Raw genomic sequence first — 23349 nt, 5'->3', positions numbered from 1 at the left:
TCTTAATGTCCAGCTAATGAGGCGTAAACAAGTCACGGGTTTGGGCCGGCGTGCTTTCAACTTTTCTTTTAACAAATTAAATGTAATTTGTTACGCAAATTGAGCACAATCTGAAAAAGAGCAGATATACAAACGCGATGATGTGAAGCTAAGTTCGTTTAAAAATGCCGGATTAAAATAAGGTTAATTATTTCAACAACCGGAAATACAAATTAATGTTGCGATTTACAACGAAATTAAAATAATATTATTGGGTGTATTTTAAATAACAAATAAAATCAATATGTTCAACGTGACCAGGGGAAAGGCAGTAAAACAGGATTTGGTTTATGCATTTTAAAAATATTTCGCTTTAATTTTATCATTTAAAAATGTACTTAATGCATAGTTTCATTGGCTAAAATTGTAGATAAAAATAAAATGTTTTCTCTTTATTTGGTTTAATCATTATCTTTCACTTTTCGTCTTGTATAGCAACAAATTGCACATTAAAGTTAAGATGTATCTATTAAATTTGCAATAGCTTCTTCCTCATAATGCAAAATTATTTACCCAATAAATTCTGCTGTATTAATAATGCTTTGTTTGTTTCATCCCTTTGTTATATAAAAAGCGACTTTAAAGTACTTTCTCCTGCTCACTAATATTAAATCACTTTAGACCGATGTTACTGTTCGAACCCACAGCCCACTAATTCGAATGCCCATCTTTAACAACCGAATAATAATGGTAATCCAAATTAGAAAACCCGATACTGCTAAAAGGACTTAACCCTAGGGACATTCTAAGGCAAATGTAGGCTTTGATTCTAAAACTCTATTTAGGAACACAGACGTGTGGACTCTTCTATGTGTTTGTTGTGTCTTTGTTGGGGGTAGTATATAGTATATAGCATGTAGCATTGGACTTTGAGACGAGAGTTCGTTCAGCTATTTGTAGATAAGCTACTCTGAGCGGTGGTAAGCACCGCAGTTATATTGGCTAAGCACACAGCACATCTGTAAGCAATTAAGTACACTTTCAGTTTCCCAAAGACAGTATAAACCTAATATAACCTATACTAAATCCTCAAAACCAAGCACACAATCAATCATTCAGGGGGCTCACTCTCTTAAATGCAGTCAACGATGATATAAATACGTGAAAAGGGATTTTTGTGCTTTTTTTTTGTGAGGAGTTTGGGTATAATAGTACTGGATTGTCACAGGAAACGATATGACCTTGCTATAATATTAGGGGATGTGTAAAGGTGATGAAATTCCTATTGATTAAGTGAGTTCTGAAGGGGAGATTATGCGTATAAATAAATAGGCTTCTTATGACATTGTACGATGATTTACGTGCTTCTACTAGAAATACTTTTAACATAATTACTGAGGAAATTAATTAAAAAGCATAAGATGCACCTTCTTAAGAAACTGAATTACGGAGATTGAACATGCGTTCGTCATAATACTTGTTCAATTTTTTTTGGCTCACACTCACACACTAATCTAAATTAATTACTCCCCTACTAAATTCTAAAGCTACTGATAACATTTTAAAATTAAACTTAAATCCTTAGCCTAGTGTTCGCTAACTTAAATTCATTATAGTTTTTGGTGTTTGTTACTAAACCCGCTACCGATCCAGCACCTGCATCTAAAGCTTATAGATTAATCGTATCCAGGTCCTGGCAGGGAGCCCGAGGACTCATATCATCGGAGCCTCCACTTCCTCTGCCATCATCTCCCCCATTGGCCCGCCCATCAGCCGTTATGTCCGCCATTGACGAGTGGTTTTGGTTCTGATTCTGTCGCATATTTGTGTTGTTGTTGACCATATGCTGGCCAGTCACATTGTTGCTTTTAGAATTTGGTCCATCGGCCGAGTTCAGGTTGTTGTGTAGCACCTGTGTCTTCTTGGTGCCCAAGCCCAGAGGAAAAGCAAAGTCCTGCGGCAGCTTGTGCATAATTTTGCCGGAGGTTATCAGGCGACCAAAGCCCTCCTGGAAGGCGAAAGATCAGGTATAGGTTAATTGGGTTCAATTAAAGATAATTAATGCGGTATTACCTGATGGGCAAAGGCATATCCCGAACGTACGGAGCGCCGTCCACGACGTGATGAGGCCGTTCGCCTGACATCACTTGAAGCTCTGGAGTGGATCTTCTTCAGGGATTTTTGTCGGATCTTTATTCGGGAGTTCGTATATAACATCAAAAAGCTTGGAATTCTTAAATGTTGCTTACCTTATCCGACAGACTGGGATGTACATCCAGTAAATAGAACTTGTAGGCCAAGACAGGAGCCACCAACGTCATCACCGTGATCAACATGGTAACCCAAAAGGTCAGGTCCTTCATAGCTTGAGTCAAGGAGCCAACATAAGGGCCACCAATCACATAGTTGTAGAAGTAGTCCAGCACAAAGTACCAAACTAGACTACCCCAAATGGTCACATGATTGACAACGGTCCAATAGGATGTGTACAAAGATATCTAAAGGAAAATTAAAAAAATTGACGATTATCCGCCGATAATAGATTAGAGTTTTACTTGCCTGAGCTGTATTATCCACTATAAGTATGGTGGCCACAACGGCGCCCAGGGTCATGTGATCGCTCACAATAAATCCGTTCGCCGAGACGCCATCCTTGTAGACGCCATAGGGAATCAGGAACAGGACCAGCGAAGTGAAGGCACCGTGCAACACGCTGTAGATGAACTCTCGAATGTTGAACAACTCGCTCTTTAGACCCGGAGTGTAGAGGCGCGGAAACTCTAGACTGTTCTTGTCCGAAACATCCTGTTCGAAAACGCCCAAAGCCAAAACTGGTAGCGATGTGTAAAATAGATTATACACCGATATGAACATCGGGTCGAAAACCGTCTGAGGAGGGATTGAAGTTAGTTGGAGCACTGGAAAACACTTGTAGTTCAACTCACCTGAGCGCTGAAGCCGCAGAAGAACGAGTACCAGCAATGGCACAGTGTAAATGCAAAGTTCTTGTAGAAAAAGTATCTGAGGAACTTGCACATGCGGTAATAGGACCATCGACCATGTACCAGCAACAATCGCTCAAGGTATCGAAACTGGGCAATGGAATAGTCACTGGAGAGGACAGCCTGAAGACCCTCCTGCCCCGAGATTCCAACGCCTATGTGAGCAGCTTCAGGGAAATGGTTTTCAAATATTACATTTTAATATTAGTTATGGCATACCAACCTTTTATCATGGACACATCATTGGCGCCATCACCAATGGCCAGAGTGACTGCGTTTTTGGCACGCTTTATTAGCTCGACGACCAGCGCCTTCTGAAGTGGCGTTACCCGGCAACAGATGACCGTCTTGCACTGCGAGGCGATGTCCAGGAATCTGTAGATTAAGTCAAATTATGTTAATGATTGCGACTCGAAAATTATATGAATAATGATACACACTTGTTCTCCAATTCCGGCGAAAGGCAGTGCACAAGGGAGTGGCCATTGACCACCAGAGCGAATCCTGTATTTTCATCCACCACAATTGAGGCAGTGCCTCCATCCTCGCTCCCCTTTTCATCACCGAACAAGTCATTGCACTCAGCACTGTTTTTGAAAAAGCACCAGATTAGTTGGACAGAACAACATGATTTTGAACAATTAAATGGAAATGTCAGTGTACAGAGTGGTAAAGCTTAATGAGTTATATGTACAGAGAATTTGTTAAGCAACTATTTTGGAAAATCTATTTTGGTAATGAACAAGACTGGACAGTGACTGTTTGTTTTCGTGGTTTTGGAACTGGTATTTGTTTGAAATTAATTCTTAAGATTGGTATTTGTACAAGGCATGAGGAACAGACAGAACGCAAACAAATGTTGGGTGTTTTTAATTTGTAAAAAATATTTAGTTTCAAAAATATGTAAATATAGTTTACTTGACGGGCGGAACAAGCACCAATAGAGGGTTACATCCTTTGGTGGGTACTACTAAACTGTTTTCTTTCTAAGTTATTTATTTTTTGTTACTTAATTTAAAACAATAGGATATTTCGCTATTGAAGTCAAACAGTCCTCTAAGACGAAAATAAAAAGAATCTGAAGTAAGGTTATTAAAATAAAGATTTAAAAGATAGGTGAAATTAAATAAAGTTAAACATATAAATAAAAAACTTTTAGATACAACGAAAAATACATGAAGAAGTATTACACATTTAGCTAAAATAGACTTTGATATAAGAAAGATATTCTAGCACTTAGAAGAAGATTAGGTTTTACTTCAGCTAGAAATATGTTTGGAAAATCATTCAATTTTAACAGCTAATCTATTTGGATAGTTTTAAGGATTGCCCTCTACCTGTCCGGTCCGCCCTTATTATCCTTATTTTTCTCATCCCACCTAAAGGTAACCACCGAAATGGCGGGCGGTGGAGGCGGCGTGGGCGGGAGGTTCGTCTCCTGCATGAAGGCCGATGTTTGTGTCATGGTCACGCTCAGCGGATCCATGTTGCTGTCGCTGTTTAAGCGGTCAAATGGATCAAATCCTGGAAAAATAAAACAAAATATAAATACAATCTTCTTCAAATACAAATTCATGTTCTTGTACTTACCGCCTGGTCGAAACCGATTGTATATCCTAATAGATTCCTTAAACTGCCTCAGCTGCTTTTCCACTTCCTCCACCGAATTGCCGTCCACGATGAAGACATCCGCGAGTTCATCCGTAAGCAGCTGGCAGGAGTAGCCGATATTGATGGCAGTTTCTGTTGGTAAAATAGCGAACAAATTGTAGTGGAACCACGAGAATTTTTCGCATCATGGCTTACCCTGCTTGTCGCCGGTTAGGACCCATATCTTTATGCCTGCATTCTGCAAATTAGCAATTGACTTGGGCACGCCGTCCTGCAGTTTGTCCTCAATTGCCGTCACCCCGACCAGCTGCATCTCGCTCTCGATCTCCTCGTAAATGGCATTCAGCTTCTGCTCCCTCGAGTCCATCGAAAGAGCTGCCTCCTGCTGCCGACTCCTCCAGTCGTTGTAGTACTGTTCCGTTAAACGCCGTTCAGCTAGCGCTAAAGTACGTAGTCCCTCGCCGGCAAATTTCTATGGGAGGAGTATGCCACAAATTAAATCGGGGTCAGGAAAATCATTAAGTTCTCTCACATTAAGGTGGTCCAGGGTACGCGCCTTAAGGTCCTCCTGTCCGCCATGCAGACGATCATATATCACATTGTCCGCTCCTTTGCAGTAGAGAACCATGGAGTCACCGCGCCGGAGAATCACAGACATCCGCTTGCGGACGTTGTTGAAGTCGAGGATATTAAGGAGCTCGTACTCCTGTAATATTTTATTTAAATTATTTTGATTTTTATATATAACAATCACTCACCTCCGTTTGTCCCATCACCTCGATGGTAATACTATTTGGTGTTCGTGTGCGAAAGACAAAGCCAAAATTGCGAGCGGCCGAAACGAGGGCAGCCTCGTCGGGACTTTGGGCCTGGTACTCCAACTTACCGTCCACGGTTTCGGCCATGACCGTGTGACAGAGGGCCAGGAGACGGAAAAACACATGGGAGTGCTCCTCATCCGACCGGACGGCATCCAGCAACGTGCGATCATACCAGCGGAAGTCACTCTCGTGATGCGGATTGGCCGAAAAGTCAACACTTTGAAGGGCCTGCGAAAAACAAATAGTTTGCTTTAGAATCTGCGAAGATGGAGGCATTTCCAAGTTACTGTACGATAAGCTTGGCTGTATACAATTTTAGGCCAGGTTAGCATAGTGTCCCAAAGTATATAATGCTTAGTTAATTATTGTAGTGTTACAATGGAAGTATTTACGATTCTAAAGCGTTCAATTTCCTCTTAAAAGCGATACTCAAATGGCTTCAACGTTGAAACTCATCAAATAGTGTTTAAATATTGTTCATGGGCAGAATATGATTTAAAATACGGTCTCATGTGTAAACAAGTAATAATCAGTACTATTTACATAATAAATATAAAAACGTTTCTTAAAAAATAAATATTTTTATATTTTATTTGTACAATAACGAATTCACGACTCTGCTGTGGGTATATTGTGGGTATCAGAAAAAAGGGTTGTGTACAGCATACATACTTTCAAAATAATAAATACTTTTATCGTGTTAAAGCCAAAAATATCGTTAGCTGGTTGGGTGAAAGTGGCATACATACACGACGGAAACACATAAACAACACGTAACAAGATACTAATTGATAATAGTGGGTGTGAATTGAAGGACATGCAGCATGCATACGTGCACTCTGTGAGGCGACGAACTCCAATTGGTGGCGAGTGCCTTGGGTCGATGATTGTGGTGTTTGGTGGTGCTAAGTGTGGATGTGGATTGTGGCTCCTCGTCGAGGTGGTGCTCGAGCTGGGAGAAGACAACACCCAACGTGGCTGTTGATGGCGCTTTTTTAAACCGGATCTTGACTAATCGCTTGCGATTGTGACTCGAATGGTGCATGTTGTGTGTTTCTGTCTGTTGGCTGTCATGCAAAATCTTTACTTTGTCGCAACTGCTAGTGCGGGACAATTGGCGCTTCATGCATCCGGCTCCACTCCTTTTGAAGCCGCCACTGATTCGTCGCTCCTCATTGCCTACGGGTGGACTAAGTCCTCCACTTCCACCCAACCTGGGTGACAAACGACCAGCGTCTTCGTCCTGACTTCTACTGGGCGCCGAGTATCGCACATGCTTGAGTCCTGGCCGCTTCTCGCTGGCGTCCATCGGCGGAGCAGAGCGCTCGAGATCCGACCGGGGTCTGTCTGGCAGCACTTGTGCCTCCCCGGAGGATGTGACCACCATGGAAGTCTTCTTCGCATGGACCTCGGCCTTGTGCACTAGGATGATGGGGGGTGGTGCTGCAGGTGGTGCTACGATAGCTCCACTTGAGGGGCTGGGTCTGTTGTTGGTGTTGCTATTTTGGAAAATTGTTTGCTGCTATAACGAGTAATGTGAGTTGTTGTTTCTTCTCTTTTTTTCTTTTCTTTTTTTACATTGTCAGACGCACAATTAAACAAATACGCACACGGTTGGGGGTTCAAAGGGGAATGTCAAAGTTTAAGTTTGATTTGAAGACACGGCCTCGGTCGAGACTGAAATTTCTTTAGGCAGACTGTGCAAGAAACGGACACCGACACACACAAGACAACATTCCCTCAACCAAGTTAGAGGTTAAATTGGCCTTTTGGACCCGAAACCCCGTCAATCCGCCACTCACCTCCGTAATCTCGACCAACTCGCCGGTGCGCAGGTCAATCACATCGCCATAACTGCGCCCATTGATGCTGCACTTGTTGAAGGTCATGATGTTCTGGGTGAGGGTGCCCGTCTTGTCCGAGAATATGTACTGGATCTGGCCCAGCTCCTCGTTGAGCGTGGTGGTGCGGGCTTTGGCATAGGTATTGGTGGTCGGATAGTACATCTCCTCATCCCAGTTGATGAGGAACGACTGTACGAAGCGTATAACCTGCACGGTATTATATTTGTTTCTCAGAAAGGCATTTAATTAACTGGTTGACATTGTATACATACCTCTACTGAAACGTAGAGTGAGATTGGCACAACTGTGTTTAAGACTATGGCATACGAGAAGAAGACCAGCAATCCAATGACTGTTGCTCCCGTGGGTATGTAATCTTTGGGTATGATGTGCTCCCAAGGCAGATACAGCTGGAAGTGCTGGCCAATTAGGCCCTCCCAGATGGCACAGCCAATCGCAAAAAGGGCACAAATCGACACCAGAAAGAGGACGATCTGAAGCGAGTGATGCAGTATATGTTAAATTTAAGTAGAAATCATAGAAATCGAAAAGGACTCTACCCCAATGATAATAAAGTTGAGCAGGCGATCCACGCCAGTGCTCTTGAACTGCGTCTTTCCGGAGTTCTGCATCAACTTGGTGTCCACTCCGGCGAAGACCACCACGCCATAGCACCACTGCGTGTTCCGGAGGACACAGCCCCTCAGCAGGATCTTCTCGTTGTCCAGGGCGAATCTTTGGCCCCGCCAAATCAAGGTGCCATCGAATTTGTTCAGCAGGTTGTTGGGCCGCTCGCAAATGATCTCGCCATTGAAGTTCCAGAGCAAGTCATGGCGATCACCCAGCTCGATGGTTTCGGTCAGGCATTGCTTCGCCTTGAGATTCGTCTCCCCATCCAGTTCGGCTGTCTCGATGAAACACAGACCATTTGGCTCGGATGTGGACAGCAACAGGGTGTCGGCGGCTACGAACTGATTGTTGTCCAGCCGAATGACATCGCCCACCTGTACCTCCGACCACTTGGCCTCCACCAACTTGCCATTTCGCAGCGTTTTCGACTTGCGATTGTTTACCTGCGAGTCAGAAATATGACGTTGCTGAAAGGAAAACACAGATTGACAATAAAGAAGATACAACGTAGTATTTTGTACTCACAATATCATCATAGGCATCCTTAACAGCCGTCAGAGTAAGTACTCCTATCAGGGGGATTGCTGTGGTCACTGGGGTGAGTGAGGATATCGCGGGTATCAGCTGGAGGACCAGCAAGCAAAGAAAATAGAAGTTGGCCAGCCGCTGGAATTGCTCCAGCAGATTGAAGGGCAGAAACGTGAACAGCGAATACTTGGAGGTCTTGATGTAATTGTTCTGTAAATTAATGGGGATTATAATTTATAGTTTAACAAACAGAAATACTTTATTTTGTGTGCATTCTAGATGCAGGGTAAATATATACTTACGTGATATTTGAACTGGGCATTGAACTCTTTGTCGTTGGCTCGAATTCTACGTTCGTTTTCTGTGAATATAAAAACAATATCTTAGCTAGGATTCTTAAATAAACATAATGTGGTTGATAGATGATTAATAAACCTAATTACATTTTTCTATACATTTGCTATTGTCTACTATAATCTTAAAAATAATATTTTCCTTAAAGCTATTGTCCATTTTTAATCTCTTTTTACCCGAAAAATAGTACGAGCTGCGCCGTCTTCTAATCTGGGACAGGCGTCTCAAACTGGGCACGGACTTTGACTCCGAGGCCACCGAAGGATCTCTCTGCTTATACAGCTCCTGGTCATCGGATTTGTTGGGTGGTGGATTGCCTCCTCCCGGCGCCAGGCTGTAGAAACTATCGCCTATCATTAGGGGTGTGACAATGGTTTGCGTAGAGCTGCCTATATTCATGCCCTCCGGTTGGGCGAGGCAAGCCCTCCGACTGCCCTCCAAGTCGGAATTCCTCCTGTCCGGCTGCTCAACATCCTCATCTTCATCACAGTGCAATCGTTTCCTTCGATTTTTTGAGCTCCTGCCGAACTGAAACCAACGGGTTCTTTTGCTGGGCGCAGAGCACGAAGCTTCGGAAGCTTCTACTCCGGGCTCATTCACATTTCCGGCTCCCGTTGTTGGGGTCCGCTCATTGTCCTCCTGGAGTTCCGTTTCCATAGGTTGGCCACCCAGAACTGAAAGTTCCAGAGTGTCGGGACGCCTCCTTAGCCGCCGGGCGGCCTCGCTGCATCTCCTGCCCCCGATCATGACCAGCTTAGGCTATAGGTGGAACAGTATCGATATGGGGCGTCCGCATTACTCTTCATTCTACGAGGAAAAGCGAAAGTTTAACGTGTTGCTAACTCCCGAAAGATTAAAATGCAATTGAAAACCCATCGGCGCCGAACAAACTTCCCTGGGGGGCTGGCTCAATAAGACTGTTCGATCCATCATTTTGATAGACTGCTACCCCTCCCATTGCCAAAGAGCCCCAGACAGCTGGAAACGATTCTCCTCACACATTGAGTGTTTGCAAGCATATGTCTGGGCAATAAATAAATAAACAAATTTCTTCTTTGATTCGCGGATACCCAGGGGGAATCGCCTTCAAAGGGTATATCAAATACTTGTTGAGATTTTTAACTAAGGCTGAGTTCGGGACTGAATGCGTCACGAAATATATGTACTCCCACATTTTAAAGCAATTAAGGAAAATTTACTCGTTCTATCGATTTTTCTAAAACATAAATACAGTTTACCCTTTAAGTCTACAATTTATATCAATAAAAATTTTGATTGGCTTCCAAAAAGCATTGTAGGTTGTTCTAAACTGGCTGATGCCCCATCATTCCTTTTTTGTTCTCCACAAGGCAAATATAGTTTAATAGCTATGGTGCAGTTCAATTAAAGGTTCCTCCAATAATTATTTATTGTGTGAGATTTTAATTTGAAACTCAAACAAAACGATTGTAAGAAAAACTGCTAATTAATTTGGAATTGCTTTTCAGTGGCTTTTAATTATACGGGTTACTGTATAGTGTGGAGTATAAAAGATTTGAATTGAAATAAAACTTTGGTTTAAATACATTTGAAAAATATCTGAGTGTTCTTGAGCATAAGCTTGATATCATCTTTAAGGCAATCTTAAATTGCAAGAAAAAGCTTTCCAAGAATCGCCTTTCTGGTTCCCTTGCCGTTACTTTTAATAATTCATTTTATAAAGCACGCACTGTATTTACTGCCAGTATCCAGCCAAACATTTTCACCTTGCTTTCTTGGAATTTTCTCGGAATTTTCATGTGAGTACATCTGGGTGCATTATGGTTGAGCAGTCGACTACAAATATACGCAGACATGTGTACTGCTTTATGTTTACTTTACTGCCTTATGCTCGATTGAGCAAATCTGTAGTAAGCAAGTCGCTCTGACGTCACAATGCTGCCACTGAGTGAGTGTGTGTGCGTGTGTAAGCATTTCACACATTCAACAAGTGGCCTTTATTTGGGCAACAAAGAAAAGGAAGCTGCAGCAAAATAAAGTTCTCTCTTTTTACTCTCTCTTGCCTTTCATAAATGTGGAATGCGGGCGGGTGTCAATGTCAAAACTGTTGTCAAGGCCACGACGAATGCAGGCAAAAGGTGGATATGAAAGGCATAACGGTAAGGGAGAACGGAAATTGAATCTGAGACGAAAAGTTGAGCCCAAAGTTTTTGTCTCTTTGCTAAGGATAATAAAGGCAATCGGTAAAAGCTTGGCCCCACATCCGCCCGTTTTCGAATTACAGCTGATTGGCGCTCTCACATTATTTTGTATGCCTCTCCGAAGCGGACTCTCTCAACTACACTGAGGAAATTGAATTGGTTAGAATAAGATATTCTGGGATTTATTTCAAGCCCAATTTATATTTATTTAACATATATTTATCTAAGTACTTATGCCGGCTTAGCTCTGTCGCGCTCATTCTCCCCCTCTTTTCCCATGCACTCTTCCGCTCTCCTTAACGATATCCTGCTGCGAACATGACTCATGCATGTGAATGTAAATTTGCTCCTTGCTCTCAATTTGTTTCGCCTTCTTGAGTTGTTTTTGCTGTTCGCTTTTCCTTCGCTCGCATGCGTCACCTTTGTTGGGTTTGCAAGGGGCGGGGTGGAAACAAATTAACTACAAGAAAAGGCCAAAAGAATCGATGAAGGCTCAATAATTATGCTGAGAGCAAAGAAAACACAACAAAACAGGGGCAAATGAGGAACATGTTTTCGGGGCCAGGTGCCAAATGCATCATCATGATCCGCCTCCCTTCAGCCCTTCGCCTTCTACCGCTATCTCGCTCCTCCTCCTCCTCCTCCATTCACCCAGGTTCGTACATTTTTAGCACATTTCTTGCACTTATTTTGCACCGCTTGCGTTTGTTTTTTCCGTTTTTTGCTTATTATGTTTGCCTTTTTTCAGTTTTTCTCGTAAGTTTTTGTGGAAACGCGGAAACACCTTATTTTGAAACTGCAACTCGAGTTTTTCGCGAAGCAGGGAGTTATATTCTACTTAATTGGCCCAAGGCAACGCGAAGTGCTAGGCGGTCCGCAGCGCGATAAACAAAAACGGCTAACGCCAAAGCCAAATGGCCAACTGCCGAGCGCAAACTGCGGCCAAAATGGGCGACGGCGACCGCGACGGCGACTGCGACGCCGTCAGCTGAGCGAAATGCGAGTAAAACGATGACAACAAATTGCCGACTGCGCTGCCAAGGCAACCGGACTTGGCAACCGATTCACGCACACCTTCAAACGCAAACGGTTAAAACCAGCTTGTCTCAAAAGAGAGCTATGGAAAAGCTTCGATAACCAAAGTTTATCATTCCAACTAAGTGATCTGCGGTTCAAAGGTTCAAAGCACAATAGGTGATAATTTCCACTCTCAGAAAAGAGGATTTACTTTGAGCGTAGAAATCTTTTGAAAAGCTTAAATAATGTGTTGTGAGCTGACTTGATCGATTGCATTGGGGTCGCAGTGCAAACGCTAAAGTACTTTGCTTATGGGTTATGGGTCGTATGAGTAATATTTACAAAAACGATTATGCTACCAGGGTCCACCCTAATACTTTTGTGGTGTCGGAAATAGAACCGTATATATTTAAATGTGTTTTTATTGTTTTAATATTTTATTTAATCCTACGATTTTTTAAATTCATTTTATACAAAAAATAATTGAGTAAAATATTATTACTTATTATTGATGAATGAAAGAGTATTTCCCCGTTCGTTGCGGCAAAAAATCGGTCAACAATTTCCCAAGTTTGTCAAGCATAAAAATGAGCAAATTTCGTAAGTCACCCTAAGAAAAAAACAAGGGAACAAATTCGAAAGAGAACGAGTGAGTCGACAAACAAATTGGAGGTGCTCTCACTCGCTCTGGCACGTGAATTGAACAAGCAAGAGAAAGCGTGCTCTCTCTTACTCTCTTTTCATTCAAATAAGCAGCAATGTCAATGTCAAAACAAAAAAAAAAAGCACATTATTGGCGCTTGAAGAAGTGGCGCATATGGGTTAATGAATGATTGGCGGGGCGCGGGAAATGGTAATCACACCCCGTACACATTGCATTATGTTTTTTTTTCTTTCGGAATAAGGCAAACTTTATCAGCGTAGCGCCAAACGCTGAATGTACATTTGATTCGAGTTCCTATTGAATAATGAATTTCGAAAGATGGATTGTGTAAGTTTATTGTGCGGTTTTCGTGGCCACAAATTCGCATTCCCGGAATTCTTTGAAGGTAGGTAATACCTTCGCTTAATTATCAAAAGCAATTGCAAAAATTATAGTTATATTTAGTTCTATATTACTTTTTTACGAATATTCCCTACTTTCGTTTTCGCTGGAAAAGGTAGGTAATACCTTCGCTTAATTATCAAAAGCAATTGCAAAAATTACAGTTATATTTAGTTCTATATTACTTTTTTACGAATATTCCCTACTTTCGTTTTCGCTGGAAAAAAAGTTGTGTCGCCTTGCAGTTTCTCAATTCGTTTTATTTTTAAAACAACTTTAACAAAATTGAGTTTAAGGGTCACAAAATTAGCTTGGCAACTTCAAAGCTGGGTGGGTCGTCAAGATACTTGTCTCAAGTCAATAAAAAAAATTTAACAAGTTTTCCTGATTCGACACTTTTGGATAAGCGTTTATTAGTTTCACATTAAAAGGTCAGTTTGTATCTTTGATCATTTTATATATAAACAAATTGGACAGATTATATATACTAAAATTTAAATTATATTTTTTGTAATTATCTCAATAAAGTGTTTGAATGACGACATCTTTTACATTTTGCTGACTAGTGTATTACACAAAGTTATGTGTACACACTTACAAGTCAACAAGTACCCACCCTTACTCATGAATCGGAATAATTCGCATTCATTCACTTCATTCATTGAGCGGACGAAACAAGGCGCCTAATAAATCGAAGTGCCGTTTTGACCAAGCTCAAGGCACTCACGCACTTACACATACACACTTCGACTCCCCCGCACACACACACACATGCCCATGTTTGGGGCATTGGCTAACGGTACCTTTGCGGAATAGTGTCAGGGCCAAAATCGAGCAACGGGCGGCTTTTTGTCAGAGTTCCGCGACGACTCTCCCTGCAATTGGTTTAGTAACGCCAAAGAACTGGGTCACTATCTGGCCGAAATCAGTAACAACTGTTCAACTTTTTGGCTCCCCGAGGCAGCGAGATTTCCCAATCTGAAATGCCAAAGGCTTTGAGCAAAATCAATTTGTAGCGGGAATTGTGCTTATGCTGCTTTTTGATTCGTAAGTCGAGTTTTTGTTGGATCGCTAAACGCATTAATTTTGTTTTAATTGTTGGTATCGTAGGTAAATACAATACAGATAACTATAGAGGTATACCAAAAATCTTATCTTGTAGTTGCCATGTTTGGTATTTTATTATAAATGTATTCATTAGAGTTAAATAATCGGTTATATTTGTTATAAATAATGTAATAACAGCACAACTCTTCTTTAAAGTGCAATTCGCATGGATTTCGCTTAGATTTATTATACATTCCAGTTCCTATAGAGTAGATCTTTATTAGCTAAATTTTTGCCATTTTAAACAATTTAATTTAGGCCTATTTCTAATTTCAATATTAGCTCGATATTCATCGCCATGAAAAGTTACCACTTGATGGCATTTCGGACCAGCTTAACTTTTTCTGTTCCACTCACCTTTGGCCAATTGTGGTTGGGTTTTTGTGCCCATTATGAGGGTGTCTCTCGGGGATGTGTGTCCTCGGCGGGTTTCTATCCGATCTGATAAGGCCAGCAGGACTCACGCGGTTGGCGGCATCCGGGGCTGCTTGACTCCGGTTCCGACAGCGGTTCCGGCTCCGACTGCGAATGGGACTGCGACTGGGACTGGTACCGGTTGGCCAGCAGCTCGGTTTCGATTGTCGTCGTGGCTGAGCGGACTGATTGGACCGAGCGGACGCCAACCTCCTCCATATGGCGGCCTTGTCGAGCCGCCGAAGGCTGCCTGGAAGAGTGGGAATGGGAATGTGTGGATTCAGTAAGCATTCAAATGATTCGTCATCAGGGGAAAAGTTTTGCTTTTTCTAGATTTCACTGTTGAATTTTTAATGGCGCTCGTAAAGCTTTTTAAATGGTGTCAGCTGGTGACCCAGAAGGTCGATCCATTGGCCACTATTCACGGCTGGATGTGGGAAAGGATTGTCTGGCGCCCAGCTGGTCGGTGGGCTTGGTCTTGACTATGGTCTATTTAAATTTTGATGCGTTCACATGCTAATTGTCACTCGAATGAGCTGATTTACAGGGGCGGGTGGTCGATGTATCCATTAACAGCTGTCCATTGTGGTGTAACCGCTATTAAAAGCAAATACGCCCTCCTAGGATCACGTCCATGGTGGTTATAGGAGCATGCACGGTGTGCCACACGGCGGATACGTAATGTAACATGCATTAGTTGCATTTGTAGGTGGGGTTTCGTCGAAATGTAATTTTTCGTAATTCATTTGCAAACGGATGCACAAAACTAAGTCAAAGTAATGATCGAAAATTAATAAAAGCAATTACAGCCGCGAGAAAACAAAACAGAGCCAAAATACATAAATACAAATAGCGATTTACCTAATGTGACTCACTCGACGACTCGTAAACAAAGCAGAAAATGAAGCTCAAAAGCAGATGAAAAACGTTGCGAGTGCACATGAACCCGGACGGAATCTGACATAGTTGAGATTAATGCGAATTGTGAATGCCCTTCCTATACATTTTTCAGTAATATGATAAATTTCTAGCAAGACTCGTTTATTTTGTGTGAGCAAATAATACATCAACAATGTTATAATTACCAATTCATTAAATATTTTCGAAACAATTTGCTTTGCCAATGAAACGCAATCTAAATATAATAAAAGCAAAAGCATATCGTTAAACCCCGTATGCTAATTGCGAATAATGAGAGTCCATTCATGAATAATAAACAAACGACCGATTTGTGTGTCGATCGCAAACCCCTATAGGTCACTCGATTGGAAGCCTTTGTTGATCGTTTACTTTTTGAATACCATACGTTCCCCCCTTTCCTTAGAGCTATAGAGTAAGTGACTAAGTGGCAAAAACCCAACAAATTGTTTATAACGAAATGTACGGCTGTGTGTGGCTTTTGAAGTACATTGCAGCTGGACATCCAGATGTGGCAATCACTTTTGTACCGGAAGTTTTTATCGCTGTGACCAAAACCAAACATCATGTATCAACCAGATTTCCAGATTTTTTTTTTTGGTTTTCACTAATGACAAACTAATGCATTTAGGCTTCAAGCTTTTTGCGTTTGTAATCTGTGACCCACTTAACTTATAATTAAAACCAGAAATCAAAAATGCCAAACCTTTCAAACCAACGATAAATAAATCAACTGAAGCAACAAGAGTTTCCCAAAAATATAAAAGTGACTTCCAGCACTTTCAGGTGACCGATATATGAATTATCCATAATTACATTCATCCGAAATATTTTCGATTATTCCCATATAATTGTTTCTTATCTATTTATGGATCATTACTAAAATCCTTGTATAAATTGGACTAGTCACACCCCAGAATATTTAAAGCTAATAAACCTTGAACTAGTTACACATAATTAGTATGCGTATGTGATATGTAAGCCCTGTGTTCTGAATTTAAAAAATTAACATATATAAATTATACTAATTTTAATGAATTAATTAATATATAGTCCTAATGTTTATTTTTACCAACAAGTAAATTCACAACTATAAAATTGCAGTAGCTATTATATGACAGTCATATACTTGGAATTTCACGACGATCTGATAGTCTGTATCTAAAACCAAATCCATCACTTTGGAATAATTAATAAGACAGACCCGGCAAGATAAGCTCATTTCACACAAACGCATCTGATATGGAAGTTTGAAAAAATACAACAAAATGTATTTCTCGAATATGAGTGCCCTCCATTAACCGCTCGCAAAAGCAGATACAAAATCGCCCGAGATACTTGTGTTCAGTCACTCGAGCGACTGCAAATGAAAGGCAATCAATGCAATTGAATGTTGGGAGCATCAATTTCAATTGATTTGGCGCAATTAGAGCACCAGCAGTAAGAACTAACAAAGAAAGGGACTGTGCAGAGGGCCATAGAATCACCCACGTGCAAATTCAATAAAGACTGGGTCAGATTCCACGGCGGTGAGGTGGAGAATTGGGCTCCAAGCGCTCCGCTTGGGTCCCACCATAATAGGCGCATAAATTATTTAGCCTGCATTCATAGTCCCTAAATGACGCGACCGCCGCGGAAGCGAGCGCTTCAGAATGGAAATGTGCAACCAAGGTCAATGCTTCCCACATTACCAGTTTTTCATCCCCCCACAGTGCAACACTCCCTGCAAATTCCTTGAAGTACCTATATATCGCCATAAACCGGAGGGCTAAAGTCCGTGCAAAATTCCTGCTCAAGGAGTGGGTTGAGTCCACCTATTATAACATGGGAATTCTTAAGTTGCGTGGAAATTTCAACACGCTAAACGGCTGATGAACAAGTAGAGGAAAAATATTCAACCAGTATTTGCAAATTGAGTTTTAAAAAAATCTATATTTAAAAAGGAACTTTTTGAAGTTAGTTGCTTGCTTAGTTCATCAAAATTATTTTGCTAACATGTTGAATACAGATATACACTTAAAGAGTTCGTATATCCGATAGATATATACTCGCTGCACTTGTTTGCTGCTAACACTCTGACAGCTGAGGAAAATCCATTAGCTGGCATACACATAGGTGTCGGGGGGACATCTTAAGTTGAACTATAATCCCTCCCAGGACTTTCCCTCCACCCTAGATTGACAATCAATAATTTAGCCGTCTTCGTGGTCGAGAAAGGACTCATCGCAGATAATTACCATGCAGTGACCACTAATCCCGGGACTCGTGGGAGTGCGTGCTCCGTGTGTTGCATTAAAAATGTATTTGCCCCGGCTCGGTGACACGTGGCCCACTATTGGATGTCTTGCCAAGGTGTGGGAAACGGGCCTCTGGCCCGCTGGAAATCCTCCTCAGACTTGTTGAACCAAACGCCGCAATGAGATATTTCATGTGGCAACATCTGTCCGTCGATTTCCCAAAGCCATTGTGCGCTCGGATACGGCGGTTTGTCTTTGGGCCAAGTTGTCACCTCACCGGGAGCGACGAACGGCGAGCTTCGGTAACCCCAGGTGGGCTGTGCGTGTGCCGGCGATTGCGTGATGGGAACACCTCATCCTATCCTATCGCCGCTCCAAATCGCACGATTTCCATCGGTAGATAGCGAAATTATGTATCCAATGTGGGCAGGAGCGTAGATGTAGGTCGTCTATAGCAAACGCTTAAAGCCAAATTGACGATAGGAATGCAAATCGAAATGCGGGTTGGGGTCGTAGTTTGGTAGATAGTTTGAGCGGGATATTGGAATGCGCAAAGAAAAAAACGAATAAAGATATTCCTAGTCAGGTGAATTGAATTGGTGCCAAGATCTAATTGAATTCAGGACAGCTCTGGAACTTTTCGTTGGAATAGATATTATTTGGTCAAATGGAACTTCATTTGATTAAATTGCTTGGATTTTTAATTTAAGCGAAATTTTTAATATTTTTTAATGCTTATATAAATAGTAATTATTTATTTAAATGAAGTTAATAGCTTGACGAAACATATAACACATTTGACTAATTTATAAATGACCTGTGATTTACCTATAATTTAACGATTTTTGAGAATAGGTCCAGTCTCAGGTATTCACAGTAAGTATGACTTAAAACAATCCATTAGCAAAGACCGCCAATGCTGATTATAAACGTGGCATGAAGAACCCCAACTACATCAACCCACATACTTTTTTTTTACCAAACTGGCCAAGTTCATGGCGGACCTAGCCCAGCTAATTTGTGGCAATGTTAATGGGGCTACATGCCCCATTCAATGTTAATGGAGCTACATGCCCCATTGGGTATATTGGCACTACCTTTCCCTTTCTATGGTTATGGCCCATCTCTTGCTTTCTGGCTTTCCCTTTTTGTCCAGTTGTCTATCACTCTTTGGCCTTTCGGGGTAACCATATGAAATGCAGTTGGAGCTGAGGTAAATCAATTCAGTGCCCAACAATTCCCGTAGAGTGCTTCTACATGTATATAGTTATTGTACATGTAGGAATATGGCAACTTTTATTTTGGTTGGACATTTTGCGGGCGCCAAGTGTATTAAGCTTCGTCGAAGTTATGGCGATCAATTTTTTCATTCATAGTTCAATGAGTGGAAAAATCCTCTGCAGATTTTAATATTTTTCCGATGTTTTACGTTCTTCTATTTTTATTACATGTTACTGTTCCTTTTTTATGTTGAAAATAATAATGGCATAATAATTGATAGTAATGCCGAATACGTTAATCGGAAAGCCTTCTATATCTACTGTTTGCAAAATAATTATAATGTAATTGGGCCAAATATCATGAGCGATGGAATTTTTTATTTAGATCCATGGTCGTGTGCGGCAAATATTTTGCGCTGTTTTCAGGTTGCCAGGTAAACCTGGGTCAGTGAAAGCGACTAAACCGATTATTCGACTCTTATCTGGCCACGAGATTGCTTCCACCCTAACTACCTATTTTTTATACGCCACTTTCACCTGCCCACAGTCCTCGCCCTTGTCCTCGTCCTCGTCCTTTGCGTGTCCGTCTATTGCCTTTGACAGTGACCGTCGTCGTGGTCGTCGTTGTCGATTGTGGTGGTGGTCACTGGTTGGCGTGTGGCGAGCACTTATAGCTGTGCGCTGACCGATTGTCCATTGTCCGTTCCACAGTGTCTACAAGGGGGGTGGGGGATTTGGGCCACAAATAAGTGCCGTCCGTTGCCGGACACGGCCGTGGCTGTACAAATTCGGAGATAGTCGTGGACAGGGCTCTTGGACAGAAGCTCTCTTAAAAATTGAGTTGTGGTCCCAAGTGTGTCAATCAAAAGTGCCACAAGTGTCTCCAATGTATATCAATATCGGGTAAGATAGCAAGTGGCAGAAATATCCTCAAGGTTGCAGTGGAGCTATTTTCTCGTTAGGTATGAAAAAGGTGAAGCAATTGAGATAAAATTACACTGGCACACGTGTTTGAAACCTTGTCAAGCAATTTATATTGTATTAACGTTTCTTAGGTGAGTACCAACCTATATCAAAAAACTTAAATTTATCTTGCTGATATAACGGCTCATTATTTATTTATATAAATTTCGATTTTGTGAAAGTGATTATAGGTAGTTGAAGCAATTTACAAATATTTTGGCATTGCATTTTAACTTCGAACTGTCAACAAGCAAAACAGCAGTGGTCAAAACAACCAAATTGGCATTAATTAAATATTTATGCAGCGCCTGCAGGCCCATGATAATAGCTTTAATTGTAAAATATGGATTTTTATTTTAAATAATGTATATCTACCTTGTTCTATGTTCTTTTTCCTGCCTTTCTGATGTATAACATAATTTTGTGTATTTTTTGCCTTTGCCATCTTTGCTTTCATTGTTCACCTTACTTATCTCAAATGTGGTTAGAAGCAATTTGTATCTCTCAATGCCTTATCTTTGTCTCAGTTGTGTGGACACTATATATTTCCATCTTTCGAGTGAGTCAGAATGGCACAAACCTGAGGTGTCTAACCCATTTTCATAAATATCTAGAAGTTAACAAAATGTTCCAAGTTCTAGAGTTTTATTGCCATATTTTAAGTTCCAAAGGGCGTTGCCACTGACTGTACTAATGTGTTTGAGTTCTACTGAACTAGATGCTCCTTTTATCTCTGATTAGTTTTGGCCTCTATTATCTCAACTTTGGCAAACACAAACAAATTGTATGAAGTAACCACAGAATTGCCTTGTTCATAATATCTACAGTTTTGAAACAGCCATATTCTTAAGTAATTATTATTAAAAGTCGAGGGTTAACTGCCGGCAAATACGTTAAAAAATGATAAAAACAATTAGAAGCATCGCTAAGGAATGGAGAAACAGTAAGCGGAATGGGAAATGGCAGAAATTAGTTGTTGCCTTGCTTTTGGTGATTTCTTTCGAACGAAACTTTTTACTCGAAGATGACATCACTATGTGAATACCGCCGCTGGAAGATCAAGACGAGAAACAGCATGGAGACACGTGTCTGCCTTGGCTCGATCTTCACTTTATTTTTCCAAAATCCTTTCAATAGTTTACGGATACACACATATATCATTATTCTTAGGCCTAATTAAGCTAAGTCAAGTCAACCGACGTATAAAGGAGTTACACGGAATCCCCAACATCAAAACTAATTTAGCATATCAACCAAAGAAGTGATGTCTTCAGTTTGCCATTTAAAAATTTTTGGAAAAATATTGCTATTATTTGTGTTTCCAAAACCATACAATCCCTTCCATTGTATTTCTTGTATTTGATTTAAAACTACTATCTTCAGAACTTGTAATCTGTTAATTCGAGCTTGTCGATCTCAAATGTCTATAAATGCATAGGAACTTATTTAGGGCACACACGTTTTACCTTATTTATTTTAACCCTTCAATGTTTTTAATAACTTACTACCAGTGCCAGACGGCTGGCTAAAGTCAATGACCAAGATCGACCGATAATGCCAATGACCAAGATCGACCGATAATGCCAGTCATAAACATGACATTGCGGAAAAGCTGACCACCCAGTAAGGGCAAAAATCGGAACAGACCCTTAGATACCCCTATAAACCCACCTGAGTGACGAGGTGTCAGCCAGTGTGTTTAACATAGAAACGGAGATTGCAACAGATTACCTCGATCCCCCAGTTCAGCCGAGTTGCAAATTTTCTGGGAGAAACTGTGGCAAAATTGAAATGGGGAGCAGGTGGAGAGGAAGGGGTAAGATTGTGCATATTGCACCAGCTGTTTATAAGTCACTCAAAATAATTGGAAAAGCAAAAGTGCAGCATCAGTGCTGGCACTTTTGTTTGCGGGTTTCCATTTCTTTTCATTTAGGTTTATATAGCTTTAAATTTTTTCTAACACATATACTGACATGTTAAGTATGTAAAATAACTGTTTTTCAAAAGTTTAGATTTAAATAAATTTTTGAAAATGGTATATATGTTAGCACCACTGAACAACTGATTGTTTAATAAAATTGTGAAATTCATAAATTTTACTCCAATGCACTACTCCACTTCCTTGAAACCCAAATGCAATTGGCAACACTGAACTGCAGATTCAGTTAACTTCTCTAATTTTTTGAAAATTAAGACATTTGAGTCTTGAAAATACTGACAGCACTGCACGAAAAAACTTACCCGGCAAATCGGCCCGATGGGATGGGTAAATCGGGAGTTACGGCAGAGCAGAGCGTTTAAGCCGAGCTTGAGACTATAATGCCGGCGTCGACTTTTCGAAGCTTTTGAATTTGCCGCTGTTGTTTGAAGTTGTTGGCGGTGTTGTTGTTGCTAATTCTGCAGCTGTTGCATGCGCTCTATTGTGATTTGTGTTTTACTCGTTTTATTGCACTTGACATAACTTTTCGAGGGGATTTAGAAATTTGTGTCGGAGCAAAAATTGAGAACGAAACGTAGAACTCAACAGAACTTCGGAATTAGACCCGCTTGTTCGCCAAGAACTGTGATATTTCCGGCCGACGGTTTGGTGTTTTTTTTCCACCGAGCACGCGACCGCTTCGTTAAAAACTTGGATTACAACTGAAGCGGCGAATTCTCGGCGACGTAGTACCAACAACTGAGCGCGGTATAGCTATAACCATTGCTTCTCTTTCGCTCGCGCGAGAAGAGAGCTTTGCACTCTTCTTACCAACTGATAAATGTTAATTGGTGTTGCCAACCCGCGTTGCCAACTACTGGGGGTCTTGGGAAAAAGCTAAAGCTGGAAAAGCTAAAGCTAATTGAACTATCGCTGCAGGTAAACCTATAATTTCGCATGAGACTAACAAGCCACGGGGGAATTTCCCATGAGTGACGAACATTAAAGCACTGATGATTAAAGTCGGGTAAATATATTACGATCAGTGTACGCTGTAATGAACATTTTATAAGACATAATTTTTTATAACAGAATCCCTTAATTTAATAGTAATAGCTGTAATTAAGGCATGAATATTAGCCATTAAAGATAAATATTAAATTAAAATAAATATTGAAATTCTACACTTTAAATTCCTTAACTGCATTACCTACTGTTGCAAAGTTAATTACTTACCAAAAAAGAAGTTTACATAAACAATTAAAGGACCAATTACCAAACACGAGGGACTAAGTATCTTAAAATTCCCATTTAGGGTGTGTTGTGTAAGAAAAATGCCCAGCTTACCACTTAAGGGGTCTGGCAAGCCCACAACAATTAATATAAATTAAAGCGTTACGATTATGCGAGACAATCTTCATTAATTAGACGCAAGTCGAACATAGAACAAATTAGCCAAGGGTTCGCATCCAGTGGGTGTTTGCGACCCCAGCCAACAATGTCATTAACGTCACGTCGCTTTCGCCAGTGTCTCCTTCACCTTTTCCCGTCCCAGGATAAA

General features: G+C 41.0%; 1 protein-coding gene across 8 annotated transcripts; it reads right to left on the bottom strand.

The window, feature by feature from the left end:
• Positions 1-326: 326 nt before the first annotated feature.
• LOC6606731 (phospholipid-transporting ATPase ID) lies at positions 327-22478 on the bottom strand. Of its 8 annotated transcripts, none has more exons than XM_032720709.1 (20): positions 22112-22478; positions 14476-14782; positions 8718-8776; positions 8413-8625; positions 7818-8354; positions 7530-7751; positions 7216-7464; positions 6501-6935; positions 5351-5641; positions 5125-5298; positions 4788-5064; positions 4572-4724; positions 4319-4505; positions 3422-3568; positions 3205-3356; positions 2925-3148; positions 2539-2868; positions 2229-2477; positions 2053-2169; positions 327-1987 (listed from the first exon to the last, which is right to left on the bottom strand). In XM_032720709.1, exons 2-20 carry the CDS (start codon positions 14507-14509, stop codon positions 1649-1651), a joined length of 4389 nt encoding a protein of 1462 aa, XP_032576600.1. In that variant the 5' UTR covers positions 14510-14782; positions 22112-22478; the 3' UTR covers positions 327-1648. The 8 variants fall into 8 exon arrangements, with proteins under 8 accessions (XP_032576600.1, XP_032576601.1, XP_032576602.1 ...); XM_032720710.1 differs by having other exon boundaries at positions 4361-4505; XM_032720711.1 differs by lacking the exon at positions 6501-6935 and having other exon boundaries at positions 22112-22476.
• Between the last annotated feature and the right edge of the window lie 871 nt (positions 22479-23349).

Source organism: Drosophila sechellia, chromosome 3R, assembly GCF_004382195.2.
Source record: "Drosophila sechellia strain sech25 chromosome 3R, ASM438219v1, whole genome shotgun sequence".
In the NCBI taxonomy this organism is placed as follows: Eukaryota; Metazoa; Arthropoda; class Insecta; order Diptera; family Drosophilidae; genus Drosophila; species Drosophila sechellia.
The sequence above is the reverse complement of the archived record's forward strand: the minus strand, read 5'-3'. Positions and strand labels throughout refer to the sequence as shown.

Bases quoted from the DNA above. Each gene is read 5' to 3' on its own strand.
- LOC6606731 (XM_032720712.1), bottom strand. From the start codon at position 9,516: ATGATCGGGGGCAGGAGATGCAGCGAGGCCGCCCGGCGGCTAAGGAGG. The intron at 2,869-2,924 runs GTGAGTTGAACT...ATCCCTCCTCAG, and splicing joins TCTGCGGCTTCAGCGCTCAG to ACGGTTTTCGACCCGATGTT. The intron at 2,170-2,228 runs GTAAGCAACATT...TCCCGAATAAAG, and splicing joins ATCCCAGTCTGTCGGATAAG to ATCCGACAAAAATCCCTGAA.